Below are 16289 nucleotides of genomic sequence, written 5' to 3'. Positions count from 1 at the left end.
CTTGTACTGTGCCCAGTGGGTCCCCAATTATGCGGACAAGGCCCGTCCACTTAGCAAATCCATCATTTCTCCCCTGACGGCTGAGGCCCGACTGGCCTTCAATCGCATCAAGGCAGATATTGCCAAAGCCACGATGCACGCAGTGGACGAGTCCATCCCATTCCAGGTAGAGTGCGATGCGTCGGACTTTGCCCTGGCCGCTACCCTCAACCAGGGGGCAGGCCCGTGGCTTTCTTCTCCCGTACCCGCCATGCCTCTGAAATTCAGCACTCCTCCGTCGAAAAGGAGGCCCAAGCGATCGTAGAAGCTGTGCGACATTGGAGGCATTACCTGGCCGGCAGGCGATTCACTCTCCTCACTGACCAACAGTCGGTTGCCTTCATGTTCAATAACACACAGCGGAGCAAGATCAAGAATGACAAGATTCTGGGGTGGAGGATCGAGCTCTCCACCTACAACTACATATCTTGTACCGACCGGGGAAACTCAATGAGCTCCCAGATGCTCTATCCCGCGGTACATGTGCCAGCGCACAAGTAGACCGACTCCGGGCCCTCCACAATGACCTCTGTCACCCGGGGGTCACCCGTTTTTTTCACTTCATCAAGGCTCGCAACCTGCCTTACTCCATCGAGGAGGTCAGGACCGTGACCAGGGACTGCCAGGTCTGCGCGGAGTGCAAGCCACACTTCTATCGGCCAGACAGAGTACACCTGGTAAAGGCCTCTCGCCCCTTTGAGCATCTCAGCAAGGATTTCAAAGGGCCCCTCCCCTCCACTGACAGTAACGTGTACTTCCTCAACATTGTTGACGAGTGCTCTAGATTCCCCTTCGCCATCCCGTGCCCTGAAATGACCTCTGCCACCGTCATCAAGGCCCTGCACAGTCTTTTCACTCTGTTTGGGTTCCCCGCCTACATCCATAGAGATCGGGAATCCTCCTTTATGAACGACGAGTTGCATCAGTTCCTGCTCAGCAAGAGCATCGCCTTCAGCAGGACGACCAGCTACAACCCTCGGGGAAACGGACAGGTGGAGAGGGAGAATGCGACGGTCTGGAAGGCCGTCCTCCTGGCCCTATGGTCTAGAAGTCTCCCAGTCTACCGTTGGCAGGAGGTCCTCTCTAACGCGCTCCACTCCATCTGGTCGCTCCTGTGCACAGCCACCAACGAGACTCCTCACGAACGCATGTTTACTTTCCCCAGGAAATCCACCTCCGGGGTCTCGCTCCCATCCTGGCTGACAGTCCCAGGGCCCGTCCTCCTCCGGAAGCATGCGAGGAGCTAGAAATCCGACTCCCTCGTCGAGAAGGTCCTGCTCCTCCATGCAAATCCACAATATGCCTACGTGACACATCATGACAGCCGACAGGACTCAGTCTCCCTTTGGGGTTTGGCACCTGCAGGTTCCCCAGCGACCATCACCAGCACCCCCGACCCTACACCGTCTTTCCCCCACCCCTGCCCACCTACCTCACGAACTAGCTCCCGCAGGCCCACCGGCGACAATCACCACCACCTCCGTCCATATACCGCCACCCCTTCACCGACTCAATAAGTGGGTGAAGAAGAGGACAACATGCTCCCAGGCGCGCTGGTCTTGGCACCAGTGCCCACACCACAGCCGGGACTGAGGCAATCATGGCAGAAGGTCAAGGCCCCCGACAGACTTGACCTTTAAGACCACTTGACCCGGCCGGACTCTTTTTTTGAAAAACAGGGGCTGAATGTGGTAAACCACTGTATTGCATTGTGTTGTGTTGTGTGTGTGGTACAGGCCTGGGCCTATCCCGGCTGGCTCTGCCTGTGGCTCCTCCCCTCGGGCTCATGTATAAAGGTGGCTTGTTTCCGCCTCTGACCTAGTTCGGGTCAGAGGCCAGGAGGCTTGCTGTTTAGTGTATTAAAGCCTCAGTTACGTTAATAACTCATCGTGTATTTATTGATGGCATATCACTTTCTTTTTTCGGAGTTGTTTTTCTTTCAGAGCAGCAGCAAACCAGAAGTCGGCTGTGGGGAGTTCTGGGAAGGTGTGTAGTTTTCTTTAAAAGACACTCACCTCCGAGGTTCAGACCTCATTCTTCCAGCGGAGCAGGCAGAGAGCGGAGCGATTTTTTTTTTTTTTGGTAAGGAGAGCTGAAGGTAAGCTGAATTTTTGTTTTTAACCTTACTTTTTTCGGAGTTGTTTTTTTTTCAGAGCAGCAGGAAACCGGAAGTCGGCCGTCGAGAGTTCTGGGAAGGTTTGTAGTACCTTTAAATAAGTTGGGCGGTTCCTAAACCCGAGACACTACACTTGTAGTGTGCCCCACCCTTCCACCTCCTCTAACCTAAGGGGTTGAGTGAATATCAGAGAAGCTCTTTCTTTCTTTCTTTTTCTTGTTTTAACCGCAGGTTATCTAGATGGGAAGGCAGGACAATGTTCCTCCTGCAGAATGTTTGAGGTGAGGGACACCGTCAGTGTCCCTGTTGATTTCATCTGTGGGAAGTGCACCCATCTCCAGCTCCTCAAAAACCGCGTTAGGGAACTGGAGCTGAAGCTGGATGAACTTCGGATCATTCGGGAGGCAGAGGGGGCCATAGATAGAAGCTTCAGGAATGTAATTATTCCGAAGAATGAAGATAGATGGGTGATGGTGAGAGGGGCTGGGATGAAGCAGTCAGTACAGGGATACCCTGAGGTCATTCCTCTTAGTAACAAGTATACAGATTTGGATACTGGTGGGGTGAGGGGTGGGGGTGGGGGGGGGGGGGGGGGACTTACCAGGGGTAAGCCATGGGGTACAGGTCTTTGGCACAGAGTCTGTCCCTGTTGCTCAGAAATGAAGGGGGGAGAGGAGTACAGCATTAGTCATTGGGGACTCCATAGTTAGGAGGACAGATAGGAGATTCTGTGAGAACGACAGAGACTCGCGGTTGGTGTGATGCCTCCCAGGTGCCAGGGTCCGTGATGTCTCGGATCGTTTTTTCGGGATCCTTAAGGGGGAGGGGGAGCAGCCCCAAGTCGTGGTCCACATAGGCACCAACGACATAGGTCGGAAAAGGGATGGGGATGTAATGCAGGTATTCACGGAGCTAGGGTGGAATCTAAGAGCTACAACAAACAGAATTATTATCTCTGGGTTGTTACCAATGCCACGTGCTAGCGAGACGAGGAAAGGGAGAGGGAGCAGTTGAACACATGGCTACAGGAATGGTGCAGGAGGGGGGATTCAAATACCTGGATAATTGGAGCTCATTCTGGTGTAGGTGGGACCTCTACAAACGGGATGGTCTACACCTAAACCAGAGAGGCACCAATATGCTGGGGGGGAAATTTGCTAATGCTCTTCGGGAGGGTTTAAACTAATTCTGCATGGGGTTGGGAACCTGAATTGTAGCTCCAGTATCCAGGAGGTTGAGAATAGTGAGGTCATGGAGTAAGGTTTCAAGTTCGCAGGAGTGTACCGGCAGGCAGGAAGGTGGTTTAAAGTGTGTCTACTTCAACGCCAGGAGCATCTGGAATAAGGTGGGTTGTTGCATGTTCCAGGGTTTTGGTGGTTCAGTAAGCTCAGGGAAGATGGTAAAAGAGGGGGAGGGGTGGCATTGTTAGTCAAGGACAGGATTACGGTGGCAGAAAGGACGTTTGATGAGGACCCGTCTACTGAGGTAATATCGGCTGAGGTTAGAAACAGGAAAGGAGAGGTCACCCTGTTGGGAGCTTTCTATGGGCCTCCGAAAAGTTCCAGAGATGTAGAGGAAAGGATTGCAAAGATGATTCTTGATAGGAGCGAAAGTAACAGGGTAGTTGTTATTAACTTTCCAAATATTGACTGGAAACGCTATAGTTCGAGCACTTTAGATGGGTCAGTTTTTGTCCAATGTGTGCAGGAGGGTTTCCTGACACAGTATGTAGGTAGGCCAACAAGAGGCGAGGCCATATTGGATTTGGTACTGGGTAATGAACCAGGCCAGGTGTTAGATTTGGAGGTAGGTGAGCACTTTGATGATAGTGACCACAATTCGGTTACGTTTACTTTAGCGATGGAAAGGGATAGGTATAAACCGCAGGGCAAGAGTTATAGCTGTGGGAAAGGCAATTATGATGCGATTAGGCAAGACTTAGGATGCATAGGAAGGGGAAGGAAATTGCAGGGGATGGGCACAATTGAAATGTGGAGCTTGTTCAAGGAACAGCTACTGTGTGTCCTTGATAAGTGTGTACCTGTCAGGCAGGGAGGAAGTGGTCGAGCGAGGGAACCGTGGTTTACTCAAGTAGTTGAATCACTTGTCAAGAGGAAGAAGGAGGCTTATGTAAAGATGAGACGTGAAGGTTCAGTTAGGGCGCTTGAGAGTTACAAGTTAGCCAGGAAGGACCTAAAGAGAGAGCTAAGAAGAGCCAGGAGGGGACATGAGAAGTCTTTGTAGGTGGGATAAAGGAAATCCTAAAGCTTTCTATAGGTATGCCAGGAATAAAAGAATGACTAGGGTAAGAGTAGAGCTAGTCAAGGACAGTAGTGGGAAGTTGTGTGTGGAGTCCGAGGAGATAGGAGAGGTGCTAAATGAATATTTTTCGTCAGTATTCACACAGGAAAAAGACAATGTTGTCGAGGAAAACACTGAGATACAGGCTACTAGACGAGACGGTATTGAAGTTCATAAGGAGGAGATGTTAGCAATTCTGGAAAGTGTGAAAGTAAATAAGCCACCTGGGCCAGATGGGATTTATCCAAGGATTCGCTGAGAAGCTAGGGAGGAGATTGCAGAGCCTTTGGCTTTGATCTTTATGTCGTCATTGTCTACAGGAATAGTGCCAGAAGACTGGAGGATAGCAAATGTTGTCCCCTTGTTCAAGAAGGGGAGTAGAGACAACCCCGATAACTATAGACCAGTGAGCCTTACTTCTGTTGTGGGCAAAGTTTTGGAAAGGATTATAAGAGATAGGATTTCTAATCATCCAGAAAGGAATAATTTGATTAGGGAGAGTCAACACGGTTTTGTGAAGGGTAGGTCGTGCTTCACAAACCTTATTGAGTTCTTTCAGAAGGTGACCAAACAGGTGGACGAGGGTAAAGCAGTTGATGTGGTGTATATGATTTCAGTAAAGCTTTTGATAAGGTTCCCCACGATAGGCTATTGCAGAAAATACAAAGGCATGGGATTGAGGGTGGTTTAGCCGTTTGAATCAGAAATTGGCTGGCTGTAAGAAGACAGAGGGTGGTGGTTGATGGGAAATGTTCAGCCTGGAGTTCAGTTACTAGTGGTGTACCACATGAATCTGTTTTGGGGCCACTGCTGTTTGTCATTTTTATAAATGACCTGGAGGAGGGCGTAGAAGGATGGGTGAGTAAATTTGCAGATGACACTAATGTCAGTGGAGTTGTGGACAGTACGGAAGGATGTTGCAAGTTACAGAGGGAAATAGATAAGCTGCAGAGCTGCCTGAGAGGTGGCCAATTGAGTTTAATGCAGAAAAGTGTGAGGTGATTCATTTTGGAATGAGTAACAGGAATGCAGAGTACTGGGCTAATGGTATGATTCTTGGTAGTGTGGATGAGCAGAGAGATCTCGGTGTCCATGTACATAGATCCCTGAACGTTGCCACCCAGGTTGATAGGGTTGTTAAGAAGGCGTACGGTGTGTTAGCTTTTATTGGTAGAGGGATTGAGTTTCGGAGCCATGAGGTCATGTTGCAACTGTACAAAACTCTGGTGCGGCCGCATTTGGAGTATTGCGTGCAGTTCTGGTCGCCGCATTATAGGAAGGATGTGGAAGCATTGGAGAGGGTGCAGAGGAGATTTACCAGGATGTTGCCTGGTGTGGAGGGAAGATCTTGTGTGGAAAGGCTGATGGACTTGAGGCTGTTTTCGTTAGAGAGAAGAATGTTCAGAGGTGACTTGTTAGAGGATCAGAGGATTAGATAGGGTGGACAGTGAGAGCCTTTTCCCTCGGATGGTGATGGCTAGCACGAGGGGACATAGCTTTAAATTGAGGGGAGATGGATATAGGACAGATGTCAGAGGTAGGTTCTTTACTCAGAGAGTAGTAAGAGCGTGGAATGCCCTGCCTGCAACAGTAGTGGACTCGTCAACATTAAGGGCATTTAAATAGTCATTGGATAAACATATGGATAATAATGGAATAGTGTAGATGGGCTTTAGATTGGTTTCACAGGTCAGCGCAACATCGAGGGCCTATGGGCCTGTACTGCGCTGTAATGTTCTATGTTCTATTTTAAACTGAGGTTCATTAATAACAGCCTTTGATCTATCATCCTATATTCTCAATTCCTTACTGATTATATTTCTTCGTTTGCTGCCGATAGGTTGCCTATGGATTTTAATATTCCCTCTGTTATTATTTAATTGGGTCAGATGTTTTAGTTCTGATACAATTTTTTTTGCTCCAGAAGCGATGCTTCTCTAATTCAACTGTACGTTCACCCAAATCTTGAACAATTGTGTCTTTACCTTTTGCAGCTTCACTGATTACTTTGCCTGTGGTTTTAGTTGGTAATTTCCCCCAAACCTTCTCTGTGTTATCAATTGTTTTTAATATCCAAATCTTTCCTGCTTCTAATTTTATTAAATCTTTCTTGCCATCAGATTCCTATTTCCTGATGCTGCAAGTAATTCTCCTAATCTAACTTCTGGTCTAACATCTTTATTCCCTAATGCTCCTTCTACAATGTATTTAACATTCTAAACATCATCTTTCTTGCTAGTGACAGCTTGTGAGTCATCGGGCACTAGGACCCCGGTGGAGCTATGCTGTGTCAATTTCAACGTGTTAGTTTCAAAGTAATTTCCTGCACCATTTCCGACTGCTCGCAAGTCAAACTTCTTTTTCTGTTTATGCTAAGACCAATTTAGTTCTGAACATACTAATTTACTACCTCATAATACTGATCACATTTCTACCTGTCGTTTATAACTTCTAATTGATGTGAAACATGTTTTTTTTTTAAATACAAAATTTTAAAAACTAGAAACACCAAAGGAAATTCACAAATCCTTATCAAACACACATACACTCATTCATCCACTGAAATCTCCACTCAAATGAAAGGAATTCAAAGCATTATATTTTCATTCATCCCAACAAACTGAACAATAGAAGTTTGAATTTGCAAAGTAAACTCAATATACTCAACTCAAATGGACAGTGGTCTCCATTCTTAAGTCTCCTAACCTAACTTCTATGGCCTGTGCTGACCGAAATTCGAGCAGCTGCTTGTTTCTGTTTGTCTCCTCTCACAATTAGTGGTATAGCTTGATTTTCATTTGCAAATTTACATAGTAGCTTAAGGATCCCGACTGGATCTCTTTGGTGCAGGACTTTAGGTACTTTAACAAAAGTTGAGACTCCTCCGTTCTGATAAGTTTCTCTTATCCAGGAGTTTTTCGCCTCTTTTAATCTTTTCCACTCTCGTCTCATTGTATCATTTCTCTCGGCTGTATTCCAGGGCAAGAGGATTACTCTAATTGCCATTTTTGGGATTTCTAACTTTATGTTCCTGGTTGTTCCTTTCAGGTGCACTCTGAAATTAAGGATAAGTACCCTTTCTGGGCCCCATCCAAGGGTACTGAGGCACTATCTTCCTGTTTTAGTTAAGGGTCGATTGGCTATTGGTCTCTAAAGGTTTCTAGGCGTCCCCATTTCTCTAGGCTTTCCCTCACAATCTGCCTCACTCTAAGGATGATTTATTTTTTGGCCTCCTTTTACCAAGACTTTTAGTGCTGTCACCAAGATGTCTTGCAAACTTTTACTCAGGGTCAGTATTTTCTAGTCGACTGATTTTCCCACCCAACCTGAGTTTCATGTCCCCCCCGATCCCAGAATATCCTTCCAAAAGTCAATCCCACATGACTTTCCGAACTAAACTCGGCAAGTAAAGTAGGCTTTGTAATAACCACTGTTTCAGGTTAAAACTTTAAGTTATTTTATTATTTTTTCTTTTAAAAGATAAAATCACTGTCTTTACAGAAAAGTAAAACGATCTTTCTTCTGAATTCTCCTGGTTGGCTCATCAGACCTTCCTGGGCCTCCTTGACAATCTCTTCTTTATCTGTTGATTTTCTCCCGGTTGTTTTGTGGTTCTGCTCGGTTTTTGTATTCAGTCCTTCCCATGACCGAGATCACTCCGCAAGCTGAGAGTGAGAGTGAGTGCCTGGCTGAGAGCGATTCAGGATATATATCACCCTTCTAACAGCCTTGCTGATTACATGACATTGTTTTAAAGTATTGTCTTCTGCTCCTTAACGCAATACTCAACTGGTCTCTCCAGATTTCCACTTTTAACTGGTGTCATTAAGTTTCCATCATTCACAAATAAATTGTAGTTCAAGTAATTCAAACTTAAGATTCTGGCAATTCCAATCAATTGCCTGCTAAATTAATTAACTTCTATTAAAGGGTAGAAAACTCATTCCCTTTTGTGGTGGTATGTATTAGGGGTCATGTGGGACTGTGAAGCCGTGATGCTATTGGCTGACAGATCCCGGGTCCTGGTTGGCTGCCGACTCCTGGCTCCGCCCTGAAGGCGGAGTATAAGAACCCGAGCTTCTCCCCGCAGCTTCATTCTGTTGCTGAGCTGCTGGGGACAAGTCTCGCTTAATAAAGCCTGAATTGACTTCATCACTTCTCGTCGCTCTCGTAAGTCATTGTGCGCTACACCTTTATGTAACTTAAAACTTAACTTTTATAAAAATGTCTCCGACTTGAACTAAAGATATCAGGTTACAGTATGATCTGCTTCGTTAGCTCAAGGCCTGTGTGATAATGGCTGTCTGCATCCCAAAGAACCTTTGTCTGCAGTTAACCCTTCGAGGGCCTTCTGCTAAATCATTTTTTAGCATTTCATTACATTTACGTTTGTAGGATCTTTTCTGTTAATTTGCTTTTTCTCATGTTCTTTGGGTTTTATCATCAGACCTTCATGTTTCAAATGACATCTTTCGCATTTTTCCTAACACATTTCAATGGCCTTTTCCCTGTGTCAGTTTCTGCAAGGTCCGGGCTGCAGCCCTTGTATATTTGCAAGCTGCAGCCTGTCTCTGTGCTGACCAATTTCCCATCGATCTGTGCGGGTGGCCATTTTGGATGCCCACACCCCTCATCCTCACCCCTCACCCCCCTCATCCTTAGCACCATCACCCCCTCACCCCCGGCCTGTTATCCGCCTGTGCCCCCGGTCATGGCACCCGTCCCTGCTGCCATGGGCACTATTGGCTGGCACTGCCCTCACTGGGAGCAGCTTTTGGTGTGGCCCTGGATGGTCCCCAGGTGGATGGCTGCCAGTCGAGCGGGGTGTTCGGTGCCGAGGGGGGGGGGGGGGATGCTGTTGGGGGGGGGGGGTGCAGGGATGGGCACACCCATACGGCAGGTGCCACTGTGTAGAACCAAGTGCCGGGGCAGGTCGTCAGCAAGATGGCGGTCGGTGCCTTCTCATTGCCCCGGTCGTCCCATGGGGTGGCATCCCAGTTGCTTGGCCCGCCCTCCCCTTCTCCCCTACCCCGGCCCTGGCTGCCACCCCACCGCAGCCAGCATGGCCGATATCCGAGCCGGCCACCCACAGTCACTCCATACCATTTTCTACCACCGCTCTCTCGCTCAGCATTCAGGAAGCCAGTTTCACAAATTTGTGAGAGCACAAGTGAACCACACCGTCGGGAACTCGGCCCATCGGAGGCGGTGAATCGTGGAGACCGCTGCATTTACACCATTTTCAGGGTGTTAGAGCATCTCGATTTGGCATCAAACCGACGCCTACCGCGATTTCCATGTCGGAAGCTATTCTCTGCCCAATCGCATTTCCCGATTTTGGCATCAGATAATCTAGCCCCTTATTTCCAGGTGTCGACACAGAACAAGGTAGATTTGTAATGATTTGGAACCTGGAACCATGATGTGGTGGACAATGAGACAAAGAAGTAATCATGGATGGCCTTCCCTGCAATTGATGAAATGGGAATAGTGCTGTCGTCCGCTAGGTGGTAATTTCTGTGCAAACTAAATCTCAAAGGGAAACTTGGCAAGCTATCACAACAATTTTTTATTCATATTGTATTTTGAGAAGATATGTGCATTGAAGGTCATGTGTCAAAGATTCAAGTATTACTTTGAAATTGTTTAAATATTAAATTAAAACATTTATTAACAAAATAAATGAAAACATAACCACACAAGATTACATTTACACAGTTAAAGTTAGTCTCACAGAAAATACCTCAAAAAGATTTCTACTTGATTGGACTCATAATTTAACATCCATTTAAGCAACAGTCTCACATAAATCGAATAATATTACCACAAAGCATCCACTGTTGCTGTCGGGAAGAAATGCCCAGGGCATCTCTACCTCTACTCTGCTGCGGAAAATACCCAAAACATTAAAACAAAACCCTACTTTCTGAAAAAAAAAGACATTTATCTGGGTTGTCTGAAAATTGCTTCACTTTGCTTCATTTCACAACTCTCTCCCATCACAGAACACCCCGCACCCCCCATGAGTTCTGACATGGTCACCCAAAAACATCTACCAATCAGTCTTTAAATATATTATTCTCTTTCACATTTTCCTATTTCTGAAATATACCTTTCCTAGAAAATAAAAATCTTTTATATTCTCCTTATGGCCATCACTTTTGCATAAAATAATATTTTATAATATTACCGTATTTATTTATGATCTTTTCCCCGTTATAAACCCCTTTTTATTTCCCTTTCACATTTAACAACTGAACAAAGCAAGCCTTCTTTATCTCACAAGTCAAAATTTGAACCAAATGTTAATTCTATATAAAACATCCAACTTGGCCCTATTCACTTCAAATGCCTGCCTTTCACACCCAATAATACCGTTTTATTCACCGTAGCAAGGCAATATGAGATTCAAGTTCAAGGGGTGGACATGAATATAGTTTGGGGAGTTTGGATGGAGGGAAAGACTAAGAGGGGCAATGAAAGACCACGATGCATTGAGGTTACAGGAGGCTATGGCCGAGGAATAGAATTGAGCAGAACATACAGGAGGGAGTTAATATTTTATGAGTGCAGATCCGACTGGAATGTTTCAAAGTTCCACAATCCAAGTCAAGGTCAAGTTCCAAACCTGCTCTTATACATATAAAAGCTCAGGGTGAATCAAAACTTTCCTTTTGTTGAACAACAGAAATCTGAGATGGAGGCACCTGTAAACCTCCTCTTCTCAGACTTTGGTCTGTATCTAAAGACGCTTGAAGTCTTCCTAGAACACTCCACTGAACATCAGTGCACAAAAAAGTTCATTGACGAGAACCTGCCAGATTTTGTAGCCAGGTAAGGCATGTTTTGGTACAAGTTCAGACCTGAGGAATCTGAGATGATCCTGAGCTACATAATCTCTTACTTATTCAGTGGAATGTTTTGTTTAGAAATTTACAGATTGTTTTCCATTATTTTCACATGGGTAAGCCATCGTTGCTAACATTCTTGTTTGAATTAGAACATGGGGCCAGATTCTCCATTTCAGAGACGAAGGGCAGGATTCTCTGTTTTCCGACGGCGACCCCATGAAATGCGATTGGGCGGAGAATAGCCTCCGATGCCCAACGCAGGAGGCGCCGGTTTGACACCAAATCAAGATGCTCCGGCACCCAAAAAATGGTGTAAATGCATCGCTCGCCGCGCAGGGTTAAAGTACAGTAGGCATATCATTAGCGGGCCTGACACCCTGGCCTGGATTCTCTGATTTTGAGACTAAGTACCGATGCCAGCGTGGGAACAGTGGTGTTTTACGAGAGGAAAAACGAGGCAACAGGTGTACCGATTCAGCAATCCAAATGGGCTCGCACCGTCGCCACGTGGAACGCAACTGGTTCCAAGCAAACCGGCGGCGGATTAGGCGGGTCCGTGATTGCCGCACATGAGGCTCATATGCCGCAGCCGCACGTCACGATCCTTCCCCCCCCCCCCCACACACCATCCCAGTCAAGATGGTTACAAGGAGAGCCGCATCTGTTCAGGGACACTGAGCTGGAGTCTCTCTTGGATGCCATGGAGGCGAGGCGGATGACTCGGTACCACGGCCCGGGAGGAAGGCCATCAGGCGCCGGTATTCACTGTGTCTGTGCGCAGGTGGCATGGGCGGTCAACGCCATGGGCAACGTCGTCCAGACTGGCCAGTAGTGCCAGGAGAGACTGCACGACCTCCTCATGGCAGCCAGAGCGATTTGGTTGCTCCATGGCCCTGGCACCATCCCCGCCTGTTCACACACCCGTAACCCTACGCCCCCCCCCGCCCCCCGCCCCCCGCCCCCAAGGAGAAAGCCATGCACAACTGTCAGGAGATGACGAGATGACCGGATGGGGACCACCAGCCCTGCGCTCCTCACCATGCCTGAGCAAAAGGCACTGGACATGATCGGCGGCCCGAAAGAAAGGGAGGTCACCGAGGTGGAGTTCGGGAGCGGGCGAACAAGTGAGACCCCCTGCTTAGTTGCGGAGCCCCATGACACATGAGTGCCCCCCCCAAACACCCCAAAGCAATCCCCCACAGCCGACACCCCCCGACCCCTGCTGTACCTTCTAAACCACAGTGTGTGTCTGTAACCCGTATACAGTGGACAAATAACCACACGTTGTTCAATATGGTCATAGTTTATTACACGCACACTCAGTCAACACACACATACAAGTTGCACTCCAGGAATGACCCTAACTTCAGGTCCAGTAAACTGGCAAGTACCGAGCACATGTGGCCTCATCTGGAATCTGTCGTCTGGCAGTGCTGGAGGTCTGTCGCTGGTCGTCTGTGTCCCCGGCTCTGGTCCCTCTGTGAATTGCGCGGATGTCCCTCTCTTTGGCTGGTGACGGTATCACCACGGTTGCCATCGGTGGTCGAGAGAACAAGTTGCACTCTAAACTAACACACAGGAACGACCCTAACTTCACGTCCGGTAAACTGGCAAGTACAGACCACATGTGGCTTCATCTGGAATCTGTCGTCTGGCAGTGCTGGAGGTCTGTCGCTGGTCGACTGTGTCCTCGAGTCTGGACCCTCTGTGGATTGCGTGGATGTCCCTCTCCTTGGCTGGTGACGGTATTGTGGTGATGTGCATCAATGTAAATACATGTAGGCTAGCTAGACACTAGAGGGAGAACCAGAAACATCACACACACACACTCGACCAATAGATCAGTTAGATAGGACATGACCAATGGACATTCATCATACACACAGAGGTGACACGACCACAAGAGGGCATTGCACCAACCCATATATAAAGGACACCACACACATGATCTGCCTCTTTCCAGTGGAGACAGTCAGTGAGTAGAGACACAGGGTTGATTCAATATTACACCCACCACGCAGATTGCAGCAACTGGTTAGTCAGTCTGGGTAGCTATAGTAGGATTAGCAGTAGTATCGAACCCGAGTAATAGAAGTGTAAATAGTTTAATAAACGTGTTGAAGTTATCTCCACGTCTGAACCTTCCTTTGTCAAGTGCACCACAAGGAAGCCGCTTATGTTACACCTACAACATAACAAATCATGGTACCAGGACTGAACTGTTTCAATCCATACAGCCATATCTCAGTGTACAGCAACAACCAGCAACGATACCCAGGCAAGATGTTCGAGATCCGGGTTCCGCAGTGGCTCCAGTGCCACGGCGATCTCCGCGAAAACTGGCGGACATTCCGGCAGATGTTTGAAATCTTCCTGGTAGCGGCCGACCTGGAAGACATGGCCGATGCTGAAAAGACAGAGCTTCTGCTCACCATCGCCGGTGACAGAGCAGAAGAAATCTTTTAAAAATTCAAGTTCTCCAAAGGGCAAAACAGGAGTGACTGCCAGGCAGTCCAGGTATCACCATTGTTGCCATCAGTAATCAAGAGAACAAATGCAGAGCAGACTCTAGGGTCCAAATGACACTCTCCTGCGTTCAACCGCCATGTCCCGAGGCACCATCTGCCTGCAGCCTTTGAATATTTGCAAATTGCAGTCCGCCCGTGTCCATGTGGTGCCCAATGTCTTTGCGGGCGGCCATTTTCAGAAGTCCACAGATCCCCCACCTGATCCTTAAGGCGAAGCTTGGTGAATCACACACTCGGAGCAATACATGCCCTGTATCCCCAGTCACCTGCCCGTCAGGTAAGACCCAAACTCTACATGCTCAACTCCCCCACCACACAATCTGTAACTCATGTTCTGGCATATCCCCCATCCTACCATTGCCACCAAGCCAGGGGTCAATGAAGAGTTCAGGGGCGCATGCCAGGAGCAGCACCAGGCTTGCCTAAAAATGACGTGTCAATCTGGTGAAGCTCCCACACAAGATTACTTGTGTGCCAAACAGCAAAAGCAGTAAGTGATGAGAGCTAATCAGGCCCACAACCAATGGATTGGATCTAAGCTCTACAGCCCTGCCACATCTAGCCATGAGTAGTGGTGGACAATTAAACAACTCACTGGCGGAGGAGGCTCCGCAAATATCCTCATCCTCAATGATGATGGAACCCAAAACACCAGTACAAAAGACTTGTGCTCCAGGACTTGCTGTACCCCGAACCAAGTTTTTCCAGTGCAGCTACAACACTGGCATCAGTGCAAAAGACAAGGTTGAGGCATTTGCTACAATCTCCAGCCAGAAGTGCCGAGTGGATGATCCATCTCGGTCTCCTCTGGAGGTCCCCAGCATCACAGCTGCCTGTCTTCAGCTAATACAATTCACTCCACATGGTATCAAGAAAGGGCTGAAGGTACTGGATACTGCAAAGGCAATGTGCCCTGACAATATTCTGGTAATAGGACTGAAGACTTGTGCTCCAAAACATGCTGTGCCCCTAACCAAGCTGTTCCAGTACAGCTACAGCACTAGCATCCACCGAGCAATGCATATAATTGCCCAGGTATGCCCTGCACGCCAAAAGCAGGTCAAATCCAACCTGGCAAATTATCACCCCATCAGTTTAGTCTTGATCGTCAGTAAATTGATAGAAGAAGTCATCAACAGTGCTAACAGGTAGGACTTGCTTAGCAATAACCTTCTCAGTGATTCTCTGTTTGGGTTTAATTTAGCATTAAAGGGGGTGGCACGGTGGCATAGTGGTTAGCAACAATTGTTTCACAGCTCTAGGGTCCCAGGTTCGATTCCCGGCTTGGGTCACTGTCTGTGCGGAGTCTAAACGTTCTCCCCGTGTCTGCGTGGGTTTTCTCCGGGTGCTCCGTTTTCCGCCCGCGGTCCAGGGATGTCCAGGTTGGGTGGATTGGCCATGTTAAATTGCCCTTAGTGTCCAAAAAGGTTAGATTAGGTTACTGGGTTACGGAATAGAGTGGAGGAGTGGGGTAGGTAGGGTGCCCTTTCCAAGGGCTGGTGCAGACTCGATGGGCCGAATGGCCTCCTTCTGCACTGTAATTTCTATGATTCTATGATTCTAATACAGAATACACGAATAAATAAACATGCATTCCATAATGGACCTAATACGGTCAGAGAAATGGAGTGCCTGTACTGTAAGATGCAATTGGCAGTCCAATGTAGAGGTGGGACAATATCGATAACTTGATACAAAAGTGAAGGAATACTGTCCGGTACAAACTGCAGAACATACAGACGGTAGTGCAGATCAATATAAATAGGCTGGCCTTAAGATTTTACAGTTCTACAAAGGTCATATACAAGACAACCTGGATGCTGAGTGCAAAACAAGCATCATTTGTCTGGCTGACTAAAAAGGGGCCCGTGCAGTAAACATGGGTCCCATGTCCTGGCACTCCATGATCTCTGCTGGCCACCTACGGAATTGGACCGGGAGGATTATGGGTAGAACAAGGTAAACAGGATCAGCATGACAGCCAGGTGGGAGCGGAGATCCCACCAAGTTCTGGCTGTGCCTTCTGCATCTGTCAGGTGACATCCTGGGCTTGCTGTCTGCGGGCACCCTGGGGACCAAGCATAGTTTCTGTTCTAACCGCACGCCTAATGACTGCGTTCATTCTATCATACTGTCACCATCCGTGACCCCCCTGCCTTTTCCACATTTCATCTAAACATCTTCGAAACCAACACAGCCTTCTCTTGGCTGAGGCGTGGAGTGGTGGGAACCTGTATTCGATCACCCCCTTCTTAACGCAAACGTATACTGGTTGAGGTCTGGCTTAACCAGCCGAACTTCAGGGCAGCCAGCTGTATACAGTTTCGGCCCAGGGGCACAGAGGTCTGGCCTGAGGAGGGGCGGGAGGGCGAATTGTAGGGCAGCCCGATTCCCTCACATCAGCATCACCATAGGGTTACTCAGTGTAAATAACATGTGGGGTCAGTCCAAAGG

The 16289-nt window shown here is 47.8% G+C and overlaps 1 protein-coding gene across 4 annotated transcripts in view; it reads left to right on the top strand.

Annotated features, from left to right (window-relative positions):
* The first annotated feature begins 11132 nt into the window (after window positions 1-11132).
* Window positions 11133-16289, top strand: part of LOC140388225 (histamine N-methyltransferase-like) — a 95867-nt gene continuing 90710 nt past the window's right edge. For all 4 annotated transcript variants that reach the window (XM_072472065.1, XM_072472046.1, XM_072472037.1 and 1 more), the window contains exon 1: window positions 11133-11290. In XM_072472065.1, coding sequence (XP_072328166.1) covers window positions 11154-11290 — 137 coding nt within the window. In that variant the 5' untranslated portion in view covers window positions 11133-11153. The remainder of the gene's footprint in view (window positions 11291-16289) is intronic.

Source organism: Scyliorhinus torazame, chromosome 2, assembly GCF_047496885.1.
Source record: "Scyliorhinus torazame isolate Kashiwa2021f chromosome 2, sScyTor2.1, whole genome shotgun sequence".
Classification (NCBI taxonomy): Eukaryota; Metazoa; Chordata; class Chondrichthyes; order Carcharhiniformes; family Scyliorhinidae; genus Scyliorhinus; species Scyliorhinus torazame.
Note: the sequence above shows the minus strand (reverse complement) of the source record. Positions and strands in the feature narration are given on the sequence as shown.